General features: G+C 33.4%; 1 protein-coding gene across 1 annotated transcript in view; it reads right to left on the reverse strand.

Moving 5' to 3' along the window:
• The window catches only part of plxnb3 (plexin B3), a 187,858-nt gene that overhangs the window by 36,437 nt on the left and 134,825 nt on the right, over positions 1-16,596 (reverse strand). The window contains exons 10-18 of the mRNA XM_056464055.1: positions 15,361-15,486; positions 15,056-15,172; positions 14,760-14,850; positions 13,156-13,322; positions 8,192-8,343; positions 6,599-6,865; positions 6,307-6,480; positions 3,482-3,626; positions 1,685-1,918 (exon numbers count right to left, since the gene is read on the reverse strand). Of these exons, the coding sequence (XP_056320030.1) occupies positions 1,685-1,918; positions 3,482-3,626; positions 6,307-6,480; positions 6,599-6,865; positions 8,192-8,343; positions 13,156-13,322; positions 14,760-14,850; positions 15,056-15,172; positions 15,361-15,486 (1,473 nt within the window). The remainder of the gene's footprint in view (positions 1-1,684; positions 1,919-3,481; positions 3,627-6,306; positions 6,481-6,598; positions 6,866-8,191; positions 8,344-13,155; positions 13,323-14,759; positions 14,851-15,055; positions 15,173-15,360; positions 15,487-16,596) is intronic.

Consider the following 16,596-nt stretch of genomic DNA (forward strand, 5'->3'; position numbering starts at 1 on the left):
TATAAATACATAAATAAATGCTACCTGACAAAAGCCTATCCAAGTTAGGAACAACAAATAATAACTTGACTTCTAGTTGATCATTTGGTATCAGAAGTGGCTTATATGAAAGGTAAAGGCCTCTAGGTTACGCTTATTTTACCAGAATAAAATATGATCATGCCTAGATTTTTTATTATTTAATTATTACAGTAAGGTCTGACTTTGCTTAGACAAAAGTCTTGTCACTTAACAAAATCATGTACAGTATAGAATATAAAGTCATAGTGCAGTGGAAAAAGAATGAACAGTGTATGACTCCCAGAGCTCATCAAGATTCTTTGGATTCATCTTCAATGCCTCCTACTCCATCCTACCAAAGACATGCTCAATAATGTTCATGTCTGGTGACTGGGCTGGCCAATTCTGGAACACCTTGACCATCTTTTGGAACTTTGATGTGGAGGCTGAAGTATGAGAAGGAGCGCTATCCTGCTAAAGAATTTGCCCTCTCCTGTGGTTTTTCATGTAATGGGCAGCACAAATGTCTTGATACCTCAGGCTGTTGATGTTGCCATCCACTCTGCAGATCTCTCGCACGCCCCCATATTGAATGTAATCCCAAACCATGATTTTTCCTTGACCAAACTTGACTGATTTCTGTGAGAATCTTGGGTCCATGCGGGTTCCAGTAGGTCTTGTGCAGTATTTGTGATGATTTGGATGCAGTTCGACAGATGATTCACCTGAGAAATTGACCTTCTGCCACTTTTCCAAATGTTCAACTAGAAGTCAAGTTATTATTTGTTGCTCTTACAACTGGGATTGATGAGACTTTTGTCAGATGTGTAAACATATAATCCTAAATTATAAAAAACCTAAAGGATTACTGAAATGTACTGCATATTAAATTGAAAATAAAAATATAAAACTAAAACCTGATTTAAACTATAAACAAAAATGTAATTAAGTTTAAATCGAGGCACTAAAATTAATATCTGGAAGTAAATGAAAGCTAAAACTAAACCAAAAAAAAAAAAAAAAAAAAAAAGAAATTGAAAAAAAAAATAGTAATATTGTAAACGCAAAAAAATATGAATACAAATCGACAACTTTCCCTGGCAACTAAAATGTAAATGATGAACAAGAAATGAAAAACTAATATCTGAATAGAAAAACTAATCTAGATAGTAGTAAAAACTATATAAAAAAATAGAATCTAAAAAAAAAACAACAACAATATTTTACATAAGAAATTAGCTTATATATCAATATAAAGTGTGAATAAAAAGTTATTTGGAAAGTAAGTTTAAGCTGAGCAACTGAAATGACACACTAGTAAAAAATATCGATATTATATAATAAATATAAATTAACCTCAAGAAGTAAGAATAATGAATAAAAACATGATAGAAATTACAAAAAAAAGTTTTTTTTATAACAAAACATCATCTGTCTCCTGTTATGCTTCTCGTATGGCTCCATAGTGGACTAGCACTCCACTCAGATAAAATCGTGATACAATCCTTTACAATACTGAAAATAGTTTCATTCAAAGAACTGTAAATACCAACTAGAGTTTAATAAAAAGTAAAGCTAAAACAAAAGCAAATGGTAAGACTGAAATAAAATAATGGATCGTAAATAGCTGAAAAAACAATAAAATACTTCAAATGAATCGTTAAAGGAGGTGTTTAAATGTCACCTCTACAGCCAGCACTCCTCCAGGCTTGAATCTGATGGCTGTTCCTCGAGACTCGCTGTTGAGCGGGAACAGGTCTGGATTTGGATGGTACGTGAACGGCTTGTTCTTGATGCTGCTGAAATCAATGTGCACATTGTCCATCTCAAACCACACTCGAATCACCCTGGAGTTGGGCGTCACCTCCGGGCTCTTGCAAATCATCTGCTCTGAGGTTACATTAGTGCAACTCTGGCTCTGAAGACACCAAGAAAGAAACATAAGCACTGCGTTGTAAAAAACTTTTAATAATTCACATCTTTGTCTTGTTTTTTAGTCCAAACATCTAAAACTTAAATCAAGAAGCATTTTCAATGGTTTCTGCAAGTTTTAAGAGGGTAATTTTAAAGACCCTAATAAGACCACACTTTAAAAATATCCATAAATTAGGAGTTTTCTGTATTTTGTGATTTCTGATTTTATTTTTCCACATTTATGTATGCTTTAGAATTGGATTATGGGAATTTAATTGTTCTTTTAACAACTTTGAACCTTGAAAAGTCACAATTTTTAATCGTTTAAAGTGATTTATTGTCTGGGTTGGTGTTGTATATTACAATACAAAACTGGCAGTGCATTTTCTGTTATTTTACAGACTTATTTCTCTGTATATTATTTTTTATATGTTATATTATGTATATTAACTGCTAAAATATCAATAAAAGTCACTTTGTTAAACTGTAGTGTTGAATTTGTAACATCAAAAGTCAACAGAGCAGAGATCAAGTTCCCATTATGCAATTCACAACTGTAAAGGAATCACAAAATACAAAACTATTAATAAACAGATTTTTTTTTAAAACTAAAGAAAATGAATACTGCAAAATATTGAAAATAATACAGCAATATTTTCACAACTACATGTACATCAATAAATCTTTGAAATTGTTGTCAAACCTGTTACTTTAAATACAGCTCTTCTTAAATTATCACTCATAAATTATAATAAATTATAATCTCAAAGTATTTTAAATCAATTTTATTAACCAGCATTCTCCAGCCTACGTCTGCAGCTCTGCACAAGAAATTTGGCCAGAGGAGAAATGATTGAGCCTGGTTTCTCTCAAGTTTTTTTTTCCTTCACTTTCGTCAATTGGTGAAGTTTTGTTGCTTGTTGATTTGGACTTGTTTGGTTTGGGAATTGCACGCACTTCGATGGATTTGCTCTTCAGTGTTTGGACTTTCATCAGTGAAAATTAAAAGAGATCTTCAACTCTGAAAACTGGACTGACGGGTAAACCCTAGAGATGGTTGTGCGTGAAAATCCCAGTAGATCAGCAGTTTCTGAAATCCTCAGACCAGCCCGTCTGGCACCAACAACCATGCCTCGTTCAAAGTCAACTGAATCCCCTTTCTTCCCCATGCTGGTGCTTGTCTGAACTGCAGCAGATCGTCTTGACCATGTCTACATGCCTAAATACATCGAGTTGCTGCCATGTGATTTGCTGATTAGAAATTTGCGTCAACGAGCAGTTGGACAGGTGTACCTAATAAAGTGTCCGGCGAGTGTATTTGCACTAGAAATGAGACAAAAACTCTAAGAACTTGTTATTTTTGTGCAGTGTAGAATTTCTTTTGCCATGTTAGAAAGCTCAAATTTAGTCAAGTAAATGATTAAGCAATCCGTGAATAAATATTTAAACCTCTGAGAATGAATCAAAGGTATAAGTCATGTTTGCATTAATTTTGAAAGCGAATTCTGTGTTTGATATGTAAAATTGGCTGAAGTGATCTGAGAAATGAGTTTTCGGTCTGCTTTACCGTAACCAAGGGATTCCTGACAGAAACATGGGTGTATCGACGTCTTCTGGCTTCAAAACGGTCTCGGGGCTCAAAAGAAACCCACATCTTCGGCTGCTGAACCACATTTAGGTTTTGGCCAGTCACAAATATAACACGGCCACCCCTAAAATCAAATGAAAATGTTAGAGGAACTTGGTCGCATGACTTACACGTAGAAAAGATGAAAGTAAAGCCCATTTACAGCAGGGATGATGACAAATGAAATGTGCTGAGAGGGCAGGACAAAAAGGAGCTCCTCCCCTTTAAAAAAACAGCCAATAGCGCCTTGTTTATCACAGCTCTGCCAGTAAGACTGGTTAAGCTCAAGCGCATCAAATGTAAAGCAAATGAAAAGTGCCCTGAAGGGGGCGGGGCATGTCAGATACTAAAGAGTATTTGATTGGTCAAGATTTAGTAGTTGTTTAATAGATTGTCTAATATTTTTTTGACAAACTGCAAGCTTTGGGGTTTATAAGGTTTATATCTTGTAAATGCTAATTTAGTCACTGTTTTGGAGCACTAGATATATTCAAAACTAACATGCTAATTCTAATATCTTATCTAAAAATTCAATTAATTTTAATTACACAAGAACTTAAAAAATGTCTAAACTTCATCAATAACTGATGAATGATAACATTGATAACACTGACAGCCTGTTATGAGTTTGTGATTGGTTCGCTCTGTTTCCTGGTTTTTGCTTTCTGTTTCTAAATAGGTGACCCGTTATGGTGCAGCAGGTGCGGCTAATCTTCAGGCTTATAAAAGGAGCTTCCAAATTGTGTTTAGAGACTGCTTTGGAGGATCGTTTTTTCGTTTGACTTCCTTTGGCTTACCCACCACTTATATTTCTATTTTTTTGTTTATTTGAACTTTGCTCCCATGTAATTTGTTGTTTTGAACGTTATGTTATGTTAGACATTTAATTTGGTTACTTTGATACGCCTTCGCACATTATTTTATTTGATCATTTTTGTATTTTTGTAACCTTTAAATAAATATCTTTTTTGCATTATTATGTTTAACTTGGTTTGGGTTCCCTTCATTTTGTTGCGTGCTTGAGCCGGCACGTAACACAGTCATTCAGAATCAACCTGACCTCATTATGCAAGTATTAAAAGCTGTCATAACATGAAATTAAATTTGCCTTGATCTTTTGACATTTAAGAGTAATATAAATGTTATAGTTTAAATTACTTTCTCGTTACAAACAAACTATTGATTAAATCACATTAAGCTGTACATGACGTCTATTTTTTTTTACATTTCTTTAGCATAATTTGCTTTTAGACTTATTTGTTGGCCCCTTTTGGTGTCTGTGCAATACATATTTAACATTCTAAACCATTTATTATGTTTTATTGCATTAAAAATTATAATATTTACAGTTTAATATTAAATTTGATAGGTGCTACTGACATTATTAAATAGCAACATTAATATATTATTGAATAGAGAACTGTTTTATAATACAGCGGGGAAAATAAGTATTGAACACGTCACCATTTTTCTCAGAAAGCATATTTCTAAAGAGGCTGTTGACTTGAAATTTTCACCCGATGTTGGTAACAACCAAAGAAATCCATATATGCAAATATATATGCAAAAAACTAATCGAATTTGTTTACAAATAAAGTTATGTGTAATAAAATGAAATGACTACAGGGATAAAGTATTGAACACATAAAGAAAGAGACGTGTAGAAATGCAGTAAAAGCCTAGACAGCAGCTGAAATCTCTCTGTAGTTCAACAACCCTCTGTCCTTCGTCAGTGTAAATTAATATAAGCAGCTTTAGTCCAACATCTACATTAGCAGGAGGATGGACATTTCAGCAAGACAATGATGCAAAACAAAGCCAAAGAAATGAATGGCCCAGCCAATCACCTGACTCGAATCAAATAGAAAAGAAACATCCGATTTGATAGACGAGACCCACAGAACCATCAAGATATTACACTCTGTTGAAGTCTGTGAAAAACTCACACCTGAGCATTGCATGTGACTTCATCCTCCATATGAGAGGCGTCTTTAAGCTGCCATCATCAATAAAACCTTTTATATAAAGTATTAAATACATTTCAGTAGTTCAGTACTTTCTCCTTGTGTCATTTCATTGTTTTTACACAACTCATTTTTCAGATTTTTTATTTTGTTTTATTTTTGTTTGTTTAGTTTTTACCAAAATCTGGTTCAATTTCAACAGGTCCTTTATAAATATTATTCCCAGCAAAAATACATGACGTGTTCAATATTTATTTCCCCCGCTATATAAATGTATTCAATTTAGAGTTCATTTAATTCCAAATAATATTATATACATATTTTTCTTTAAAAAAGTTACACAATATTTACTTTCCTTGGTAATTAGTTACTTTTACAAAGAGGTAATTCAGTTACTATTTGTGAGAATTAACTAGTAACTATAAATAATTACTTATTTAAAGCAACATGCCCAACACTAATAGTCATCATAACTGGTGTTAACAGGCCTTAAAGAGACATTTCACCCAAAAATTTTAATTCTGTAATTGTTGACACCCTCAACTTGTTATAAAACTGTTTGTATTTCATTCTTCTAAAGAACACAAAGGAAGATATTTTGAAAAATGTTGGAAACCATGACTTACATAGCATCTTTTTTCCGTACTATGGAGCTCAATGGTTACCAACATTTCTCAAATTATCTTTATTTTGGTTCAACCAAAAAAAAAGAACCTATAAATGTCCACAATCACTGGAGGGTGAGTAAATAGTGATTAAGTTGTCATCTTTACGGTTCCTTTAAGACTTTAACACACTCACCCGTAAAAACTCTCCGTAGGTTCTGCGTCAGTAATGAGCGGATCCTCCATATAGCTGAAAAGGACATTATTCAAAACTCTCTCTGCTTTTCCGAACACAACCCTGAGCGGCACTTTTCCAGTTTGGTTTGCGTGACTGGTGTGACATATCATCCTTGTGTCACTCACTTCCTTACTAATGAAAAAAAAAAAAAAACACACAGTTAGAGTTAAATAAATGTAGCTTCAGTACCTTTTTAGTGAACTGCATTTGCATTTTTGCCATTAAAAGGATGAATGATAATAACACTCACATGCGACAGGGTTGTGAACCCAGGAAGGCCTGCAGGCCAGTGATTTGGTCACTCCTTTGTTGAAGGTTTTGGCCTGTCAGGAGCTGTGACCCATACACCGTGAGCAACGTACCACCGGCCAAGGGCCCTTTTTCTGGGACAATCCTGCTCAGCTGTGGGTTCTGATATGAGAAGGTTTGCTGGGACTCTCCTTTCTCTGATCCTCTGACAGTGATGATGACCGGCCCGGCTGTGGCATTTACACTGGCCTGGAGCTCACATACTATCCTGAAAATGGAATTAAGCATATAAGAAGTCTCATGCAAACTGTCAGTTTATTTACACTAAAGCTGTCATTTTAAGTTCACACTTAGAGGCCATTTACATTCTTAAGTTCAACAAGTCCACTAAAGGAGGTTGAGCATTTTCATATCTTTCATATAGAGCGATTTCATATCAGAATTGTTGCGACAGCAGGAGGAAATACAACAACCAGCACTCGAAAAACCACCACAGGCAGCTATATGAGGAGCGTCTTGCTAAAAAGGTGTGAAAGTATTGCCAGTGACACTCAATCTAATAGCAAGCAACAGCAAAGTACAATTTCAGCGATGTTTCAGCCATGTTAGTTTGCTGGGAGTTCGGTATTTTTAGAATTATTATTTTTTTTGTTTTTATAATAAGCTACATCGTTTCTGTGTGGAGTTTGCATTTTCTCCCTGTGTTCGTGTGGTTTCCTCCGGGTGCTCCGGTTTCCCCCACAATCCAAAGACATGTGGTACAGGTGAATTGGGTAGGCTAAATTGTCCGTAGAGTATGTGTGTGTGAATAAGTGTGTATGTGTTTCCCAGTGTTTCCCAGTGATGGGTTGCAGCTAGAAGGGCATCTGCTGCATAAAACAAATGCTGAATAAGTTGGCGGTTCATTCCGCTGTGGTGACCCCAGATTAATAAAGGGACTAAGCCGAAAAGAAAATGGATGAATGAATAAGCTACATCTCCCTAATTTGAGTTCAACTTGTTTACTGAACGGTAAAGTCATTTTATTTGTGCTTACTGTTTGCTCTAAAGAAAACTGAGTTTTTCATTTTGAAATATTTCAAAACAAATTTGAATAAAGGTTTAAGTCATCCATCAGTAAAATAAAATCAGTGAAATAAATGACCATACTATTAAATAATACCTGCCATGAGTATAACTGCATTCACCATCGAAAGGCGCTATAATCACTCTCGTAGGAGAATTTTGCTTTCACCATCATTCATTTCACCAGCATTTCAATGGAATACTGCAGTGTTTATAACAAATAATTTATTCATGTACATCTCTCACAATCTTTAATCAAAATAACTTCCCCCTCCCTTCCTCCCTCAATGACATCTCTTCTCTAACGAAGTGTTCTCTGACACAAGCGTAGGATCAGCCTGTCAATCACACGAGATCCACCAATAGCAAACCACACAAAATCACAACAATCCAAACAATCCCTCACACAGAAAAAGGCCCCGCCCTACATTTGTGATAAGCGGCTGTTTTTCTCAGATATGAATCATAATAGGAAAAATCAAGCATCAGAACTTTATGTTTCATGTCGAATTTAACAAAGGAGCTTCACCTGGTGGAAATGCGATAGGCTTCAGATAGAGGTTTACAGGTCACTCCTGCCACAGTCACGCCTGCTTGGATGTCCTTAAAGCTCTGTCCCAGGTTTGAACCCTGGATCGTCAGCAGTATGCCGCCCTCCAGCGGCCCGGTGAGTGGCTCGACCTGCCCACAGATGAAAAAGTGAAAATTACAAATAAGTTCCACCTATTTAGCATTGAAGGAATTATGATGTTTTCTAACTTTGTTTTAAGCATTAATAATTGAATCCTGTTATTATCAAACATATGAACTTTTGTTTGTGTGCTTAACCTCACATAACCGAGCTTAATATAAGCTGTGGCTTTGTGTGACTGATAACCAAGTTAAATTCTGAGAACTTGTTATCGGCAAAATGTTACAACTCTTTCTTTTAGGCTGTGCTGCTTTCTCCATCTTGCAGGAATGTGGGAGTAGAGGCACGGATGGGAGGGTGCAGGCTCACTCTCTCATGTGTGTGAGGTGAGGGTTGGTGGGGTTGGGGTGTAGACGAAATGTGTGTGCGCAGCTGACATAGCCTGCCTGTGCTGCTGTTTTCTGCCACCCAGGGCCCTGTACTCTTTCTCCTTTTGATTCATTAAATAGATTTGAACTCATTTGAAGCATCTGACCGATCTTTGAACCTGGGGGACCAGGGGAAAGTCCAAAAGCATTTAATTGACTGTTTAGTCAGTTTAGCACAATAAATTTGGCACAAATGGTGTTAAATATAGTCTTTTTTTAGACTTGTGTTTGGCGAACACACTTAACACCTGCCAAATGTCTTGTGCAAATAATAATAATTTTTTCAAAGAACATAAAAATATTATTTTTCATAACTGGTCAAATAAAAGTAGGATTAACACAGCTTTCAAAATCTTCCAAAAGCTTTATGGGAAAAAATTAGGGCTGCACAATATATTGTTTAAGCATCGATATCATAATGTGTGCGTCCGCAATTGTCACATCGCAGGATATGCTGTGTTGAGTTGGGATTATATTTGACCAGAAACCACAGATCAAAACATATGAGATTTGTGGAGACGCTGTAAAATGTAATCAAAAGAGTGAATGTTTATCATCTGCAAAGTGTTTTAAGGCCTTTTAAGAGAGTTTAAAGCATTTTATTAGTGCATAAAGAGGGTTAATAAAGATTCATTCATTTATTTTCCTTCGCCACAGTGGAATGAACCGACAAGCATATGTTTTACGCAGTGGATGCCCTTCCAGCCACAACCCAGTACATGGAAATGAATAAATATTAATTTTATTGAATTATTTATATGATGAAGGCTATGCAATGTTATTTTCCATTTGAATATTCAATTTCTGAAAACCATAAAGCGCTGTTTATTTCACTTTAATATTTGCTCCATTGTGTTTATTTATGACTGATTTGTTTATTATATGTATATACTAACTTATAGTTAGTATATAATATATTTTTACTTCAGTCCCCTACAAAACCATACCAATAAATCTAAATGAATGACATTTTCAAATAGAGCTATTTAAGTCATCTGGTGAAATTATATTTATATCGCAATATTTATCGCAGAGAAAAAAAATATTGCAATGTCAAATTTTTCCAATATCGTGCAGCCCTAGAAAAAATACAATCACATAAAAGAGATGATGCCTGTATTTGTGACAAAACTATAAAACTGAAAATGAACAATAATAAGAACTGTTATTAATTATTGAAAATCAATAACAACTGATCATAACACAGCAGCAAATCATCGTAATAAAATTATTTATGAAGGATCATGTGACAATGAAGACTGGAGTAACGACGATGCTGAAAATTCAGCTTTAAATCATGGAAATATTGCAAAATATATTCAAAACGAGAACAAAATTTTACAAAACTACTGTACTGTAGATCAAATAAATGCAGCATTGGTGAGCAGAAGAGGCTTCTTTCCAAAAATTAACAAATCTCCAAACATAGTCATAACAAAACTCTTCTGACATAGTTTGTGTGTATGTGTGCTGACAAATTGCTGACAATATACAGTGCTCGGCATATATAAGTACACCCCTCACAAATCCATCTTTTAAATTCATATTTTAATAGGAAGCTCTACAATATTATATTTGTGCATGTACATTAGATTAGTCAGTACTAAAGCTAAATCTGGAGCTTATCTAACAAAATAACTTAAGATAACGGTCCAAAAACTAGTACACCCAAACTCATGTTACAGAAAAATATTAAAATACAAATTTAAAAAAAGAGGAAAAATAAGAGAAGCAAAAAAATTTGAAAATTTTTGTTGAAATTTTGTAGTTTGTCATTTATTTTTGCTAAATTTTGCTTGAATTTAATTGCATTGTCTTTCAATTTATGAATATGTTTGGTGACTAAAATTTTATTTTAATAAATATATCGGTTTAATAAATCTGTTTTGTTTAAATCCACCAAAATACATTGCCTATATTCACTGAGAATTGGATCCAAATATTCATTTTCAAAACGGGCTGTACTCAATTATGCTGAGCACTGTATATGATTAAAGTAATGAAGCAAGCTCAGAAGTAAAACAGCACAAAATGTATGGCCGCTCTTCTTGAAGCTCCACATGGAGACAGCTGCTGCATACTTAAACTAAGTCCTCAGATCCTCCAACACAAACGTCCACTTTTGAAAAGATCAATGACAGCTTCTGCTTTTACTTTTGACATTTACGCATTAGGGAGAAGCTTTTATCAAGCGGTATATGCTTCATCGCAGCATTCACACAGAATCAAATCCCATAACTTTGATGCTTTGCTGACAGGTTTATGATTATGCAAATGACTAAATTATCTGTTCTTTTTGCTATAACGTCCAACTGAAAAACCACCACTGATATGGAAACTTAAAATATCTTTAAGGAAATTACAAATATCATGTAGGCCTGTCATGAAACCTACTTTTTGTTGTATGATATATTGCACCAAAATATATTGCGATAAACGATATTATTGTCATTTTAACACCATTTTATACCAACCATTTTATAATGCCAGAATGACAATATAATACCATCATAATGCAAGCACACTCTGTTTAGCTGAAAATTTCAGACACTTTTAGAGGTCTTTGCATCTAAATTCTTGACATATAGAAGTGATAAAAACCACACGATTAAAGGGTTAGTTCACACAAAAATATATATTTATATTATTATTTGCTCACACTTGTGTCATTTCAATAAAATGAGACCTTCGTTCATCTTCAAAACACAAATTTAGATATTTTAGATGAAATGCCGGAGCTCTCTCATCCTCCATAGACAGTAATGATCCAGAGTTAGGCCTGTCATGATATCTACTTTTTGTTGTACGATACATTGCACCAAAATATATTGCGATAAATTATATTATTGTCATTTTATGGCCCTCATTATATAATGCCAGAATGACAATTTAATTGCATCACAATGCGAGTACACTCTTCCAAAGAACACATCATATTTTATTCTTAAGAATATTTTATTTACTTATAGTTATTTTTACAGTTTAATGATTAGGCATTGGAATCAGAATGTGGAAATGTATATCCTAAATAAATAATAATAAATGTAAACTAAAATTGCAAGTTAAACAGTAAGAGAGGCTGTGATATATGCAACCAGATCTATTTTTCATACACATTTTACTACTAAAATTCCATGACTTTCAAGTAAAAGTTTCAAGTTTTCAAGTAATTTCCAGAACTTTCAAGTACATTTTCATGACGTAATGTTTCATGAAATGTCTACATATACATGATAAATAATAAGAAAAACAATGACGTTCAAATTTATTACAGCATATCATAAAATACGCAACAATCTATTTTGATTAAATTTGTTTTTATATCTATGTAAAATTGATTTTAATATTGTTTACACAGCACTAACAATGTGAGAGCAGGTTTTTGACCAAGGGCAATATATTGTTTCAGCATCGATATCACAATGCGTGCATCCGCAATAGTCACATCGCAGGATATGCAATGTTGGAATTATAGTTTAATATAGAGTTTAATCATAATGGAGTAAAAGTTTATCATCTGCATGCATTTTAAAAGAGATAGTTCACCCAAACATTACTTACCATTTTCATTACTTTCTTCACTTGTTTCAAACATTTATGAGTTTTTTTTTACAGTGAGTACATTTTAATCTTTGAATAAACTGTCCCTTTAAGGCATGTGACTGTGTGAACATTTCAAAACTTCAAATTTTAAAACATCCGGCCATAAGAAATTGTTTGTAACTTCAATAAAGATTAAATAATAAACAATGAAGACTATGCAGTGTTGATTATTCAATACCTGTACCTGAATATTGAATATCTGAAAAATATAATTCACCTTTAACTTTACTATATTTTATTTATCTATGCTTGTAATTTATTTGTTATATATTATTTGAGATTCACTCCCCTACAAAATCCCCCCAATCAATCCAAATAAGCCTGTTAAATCATCTGGTGATATTGTATTCACATCGCAATATATACTGTATGCCACAGAAATACAAAATGTAGTAATGTCAGATTTTTCCAATACCACACAGCCTTAATTCAAGTATACAGATATTTGTTAAACTAATTTCCATGACCTTTCCAAAACTTTGTGGGTTTTTCTGTTTTTCCAAAACTTTTTTAGGCCTGGAGAATGCCATGTCAAAATTCCATGACTTTTCCGATTTTTTCATGACCGTATAAATCCTGTATAGTGTTTTTTAACCATACTGATACTGACACCTAAAATAGAGACAGAAATGTTGCACAATCAGCTAAAATTTTGCTAGAATTGTTTATGTATGGGCGATCTATATTGCATCACCTAAAATGATTGAGGTCATGTCCATGTGTTTGTGTGATAATCGATATATTGATTATTGTGACAGACCTAATATCCTGGTGGGTGATTAAATATATCTCAGATCAGAATGATGAATTTTGAAGCATGCATGGATGTACCTCTGTGATTAGAGGTGGAGGACAGGTGTCCATGGCTCCACTGGTGCAGGACTGGTTATACACACAACCGGGGGTTTCATCAGCACACCACACACACCCGTAACTGGCTGCAACCGCGCGACACTGACTGCAGTCAGACTGACCCACTGAGCAGTCATACAGCTGCACTGTAACACACACAAACATAGATGTAGATGTATAACAAGCTCAAACACCTTATCTCAGAGTATCTGAATCAGAAATTAAACAGGTGTTAACATTCAACCATTTAAAACGTATTTTTCGATAAAGGAAAAAAGAAAATTTAGAGATGTGCATTAAAAAATAAAAATAATAAAATAAAATTATATATATATATATATATATATATATATATATATATATATATATATATATATATATATATATATATATATATATATATATATGCTATTGTACGTATGCAATATATAACTAATACATAAAACAAAATTATTTTGTACAGTATAAATATTTATACATACACAGTTGAAGTCAAAATTATTAGCCCCCATTTTAAATATTTTTTCTTTTTTAAATATTTCCAAATGATGTTTAACAGAGCACTTAATATTTTACAGTATGTCTAATAATGTATTTTCTTTTGGAGAAAGTCTTATTTGTTTTATTTTGGCTAGAATAAAATCAGTTTTTAATATTTAAAAAAACATTTTAAGTTCAAAATTATTAGCCCCTTTAAGCTATATTTATTTCAATAGTCTACAGAACAAACCATAATTATACAATAACTTTCTCAATTACCCTAACCTGGGTAGTTACCCTAATTAACCTAGTTAAGCCTTTAAATGTCACTTTAAGCTGTATAGAAGTGTCTTGAAAAATATCTAGTAAAATATTATTTACTGTCATCCTAGCAAAAATAAAATAAATCAGTTATTAGAAATGAGTTATTAAAACTATTATGTTTAAAAATGCGTTGAAAAAAATCTTCTCTCTGTTAAACAGAAATTGGGGAAAAATAAACAGGGGGGCAAATAATTCTGACTTCAACTATATATACATACATACATACATATACATATACATACATACATACATATACATATACATATATATATACATATACATACATATATATATACATATATATGTATATGTATGTGTATATGTACATATATTTATATATATATATATATACATATACATATACATATTTACACATATATATATATATATATATATACATACATATACATAAATATATATATATATATATATATATATACATACATATACATAAATATATATATATATACATATATATACATATACATATATATGTATATATACATATATATATATATATATATATATATATATATATATATATACACACACACACACACACACACACACACACACACACACACACACACACATATAGTATGTAAATGTATACATATATAAATATGTATAAAAATCTTTGTTATATATTTGTTATTTTATTATACATTATATTTATTTATATTATGTTTTCATATATTAAGGTTATGCAAATTACAGCACAATGTACAATGATAAAACTGATTAATTTGATAATTTTAAAATATTCTCATGATACTCACAGCGGAGATGTGGTGCTGAATCTATACGCTGCGTCCCCCATTGCAGGTACACAGGAGCGGAATATTCGAAATGCTTTCCTGAGTACTGAAACTGCACACAAAATCACTGTATAATCAGCCAGGTGCATGGCCACAAATTATGCACGACACCATCAACAAATCCATGTTTGAATTGCTATGCTTTTCTGGCTGCTGTCATAAATTACAGCCATTATCAGGGCAGACGTCACACATGAGTCTATATTAACTGCAGCGGCTGTGGAGCAATGCGAATAAATGGACTCTATTAATATCACCTGATGAGCCTCGCACTTGAACACATGCGTCCCCGTTTCTTTGCCGATTTCCAATGTGGCCGGCAAACGCAGCTCCTGGCCCTCGATGATCAACATGCAGGCGTAATCTTCCTCATCCTGTTCAGAAAACCACACAGTCAAATGCTAACAACGAGACCCCCATTATCATAAATGAGTTCACCCAGACCCTGGTGAGCATGGGGAATAATGGCCTCTTAAAATGCACAAGCATGAATAGTCAAGGCCAACATATTGACTCAGGCACAATAGATGGGGTGGAATGATGAATGGCAGATGAGCTTCACCTCGAATATGTCCAGGTTTTTGCCCTGCAGTGAGAGTTCGGTGTCAAAGCCCACAGGAACCAGAGGAGAGCTCTGAAGGGCCCAGACACAGGGGCAAGAGTCAGGCCCGCGGGGCGTCGACTGCTCCTGTTCACACACACATAGACACACATGTTAATGTGTTAGAGTTAAACGCAAATGATCTGCAGAAGCTGTGATTTGACTGGACAGAGCAGATAAGAATGCAAAAAAACTTGTTTTTTTGTTATTTTGAACATAATAATGAATTTTTAAAATAAAAAAATCTTTTGAAAGTTCATTTTATTAACAATAATATTATTTAAAACATTAATGAACAAAATATGTACACACACACACACACACACACACACACACGCGCGCGCGCGCACACGCACACACACACACACACACACACTTTCATTTTTTTTTTCTTTTTTAAATATTTCCCAAATTATGTTTAACAGACCAAGTAAATTTTCACAGTATTTCAGCTAGAATAGAGGCAGTTTTTATTTTTTTAAAAACATTTTAAGGTCAAAATTATTAGCCCCTTTCAGCTATATATTTTTTTCGATAGTCTACAGAACAAACCCTCGTTATACAATGATTTACCTAATTACCCTATCCTGCCCAGTTAACCTAATTAACCTAGTTAAGCCTTTAAATGTGACTTTAAGCTGTATAGAAGTATCTTGAAAAATATCTAGTCAAATATTATTTACCGTCATCATGGAAAATCTTTAGAAACGTGTTATAAAAACTATTATGTTTAGAAATGTGTTGAAAAAATTTTCTCTTCGTTGAACAGAACTTGGGGGGAAAAAATAAACAAGGGGGTGAATAATTCAGGGGGGCAAATAATTCTGACTGCATGTATATATATATTTATATATATATTTATATATATATATATATATATAGAGAGAGAGAGAGAGAGAGAGAGAGAGAGAGAGAGAGAGAGAGAGAGAGAGAGAGAGAGAGAGAGAGAGAAAGAGAGAGAGAGAGAGAGAGAGAGAGAGAGAGAGAGAGAGAGAGAGAGAGAGAGAGAGAGAGAGAGAGAGAGAGAGAGAGAGAGAGAGAGAGAGAGAGAGAGAGAGAGAGAGAGAGAGAGAGAGTTGCATCAATCTTTAGTATTATTCTTATTGTTAACCAGAGAAACGGACTTGTTTAACTCTTTTGAGGTATTAGCGTTTAATGATTCTGGATATTCTGAAAAAAAAACTCTCGCTTTAATCA

The sequence above is a fragment of the Danio aesculapii genome, chromosome 8 (genome assembly GCF_903798145.1).
Source record: "Danio aesculapii chromosome 8, fDanAes4.1, whole genome shotgun sequence".
NCBI lineage: Eukaryota > Metazoa > Chordata > Actinopteri > Cypriniformes > Danionidae > Danio > Danio aesculapii.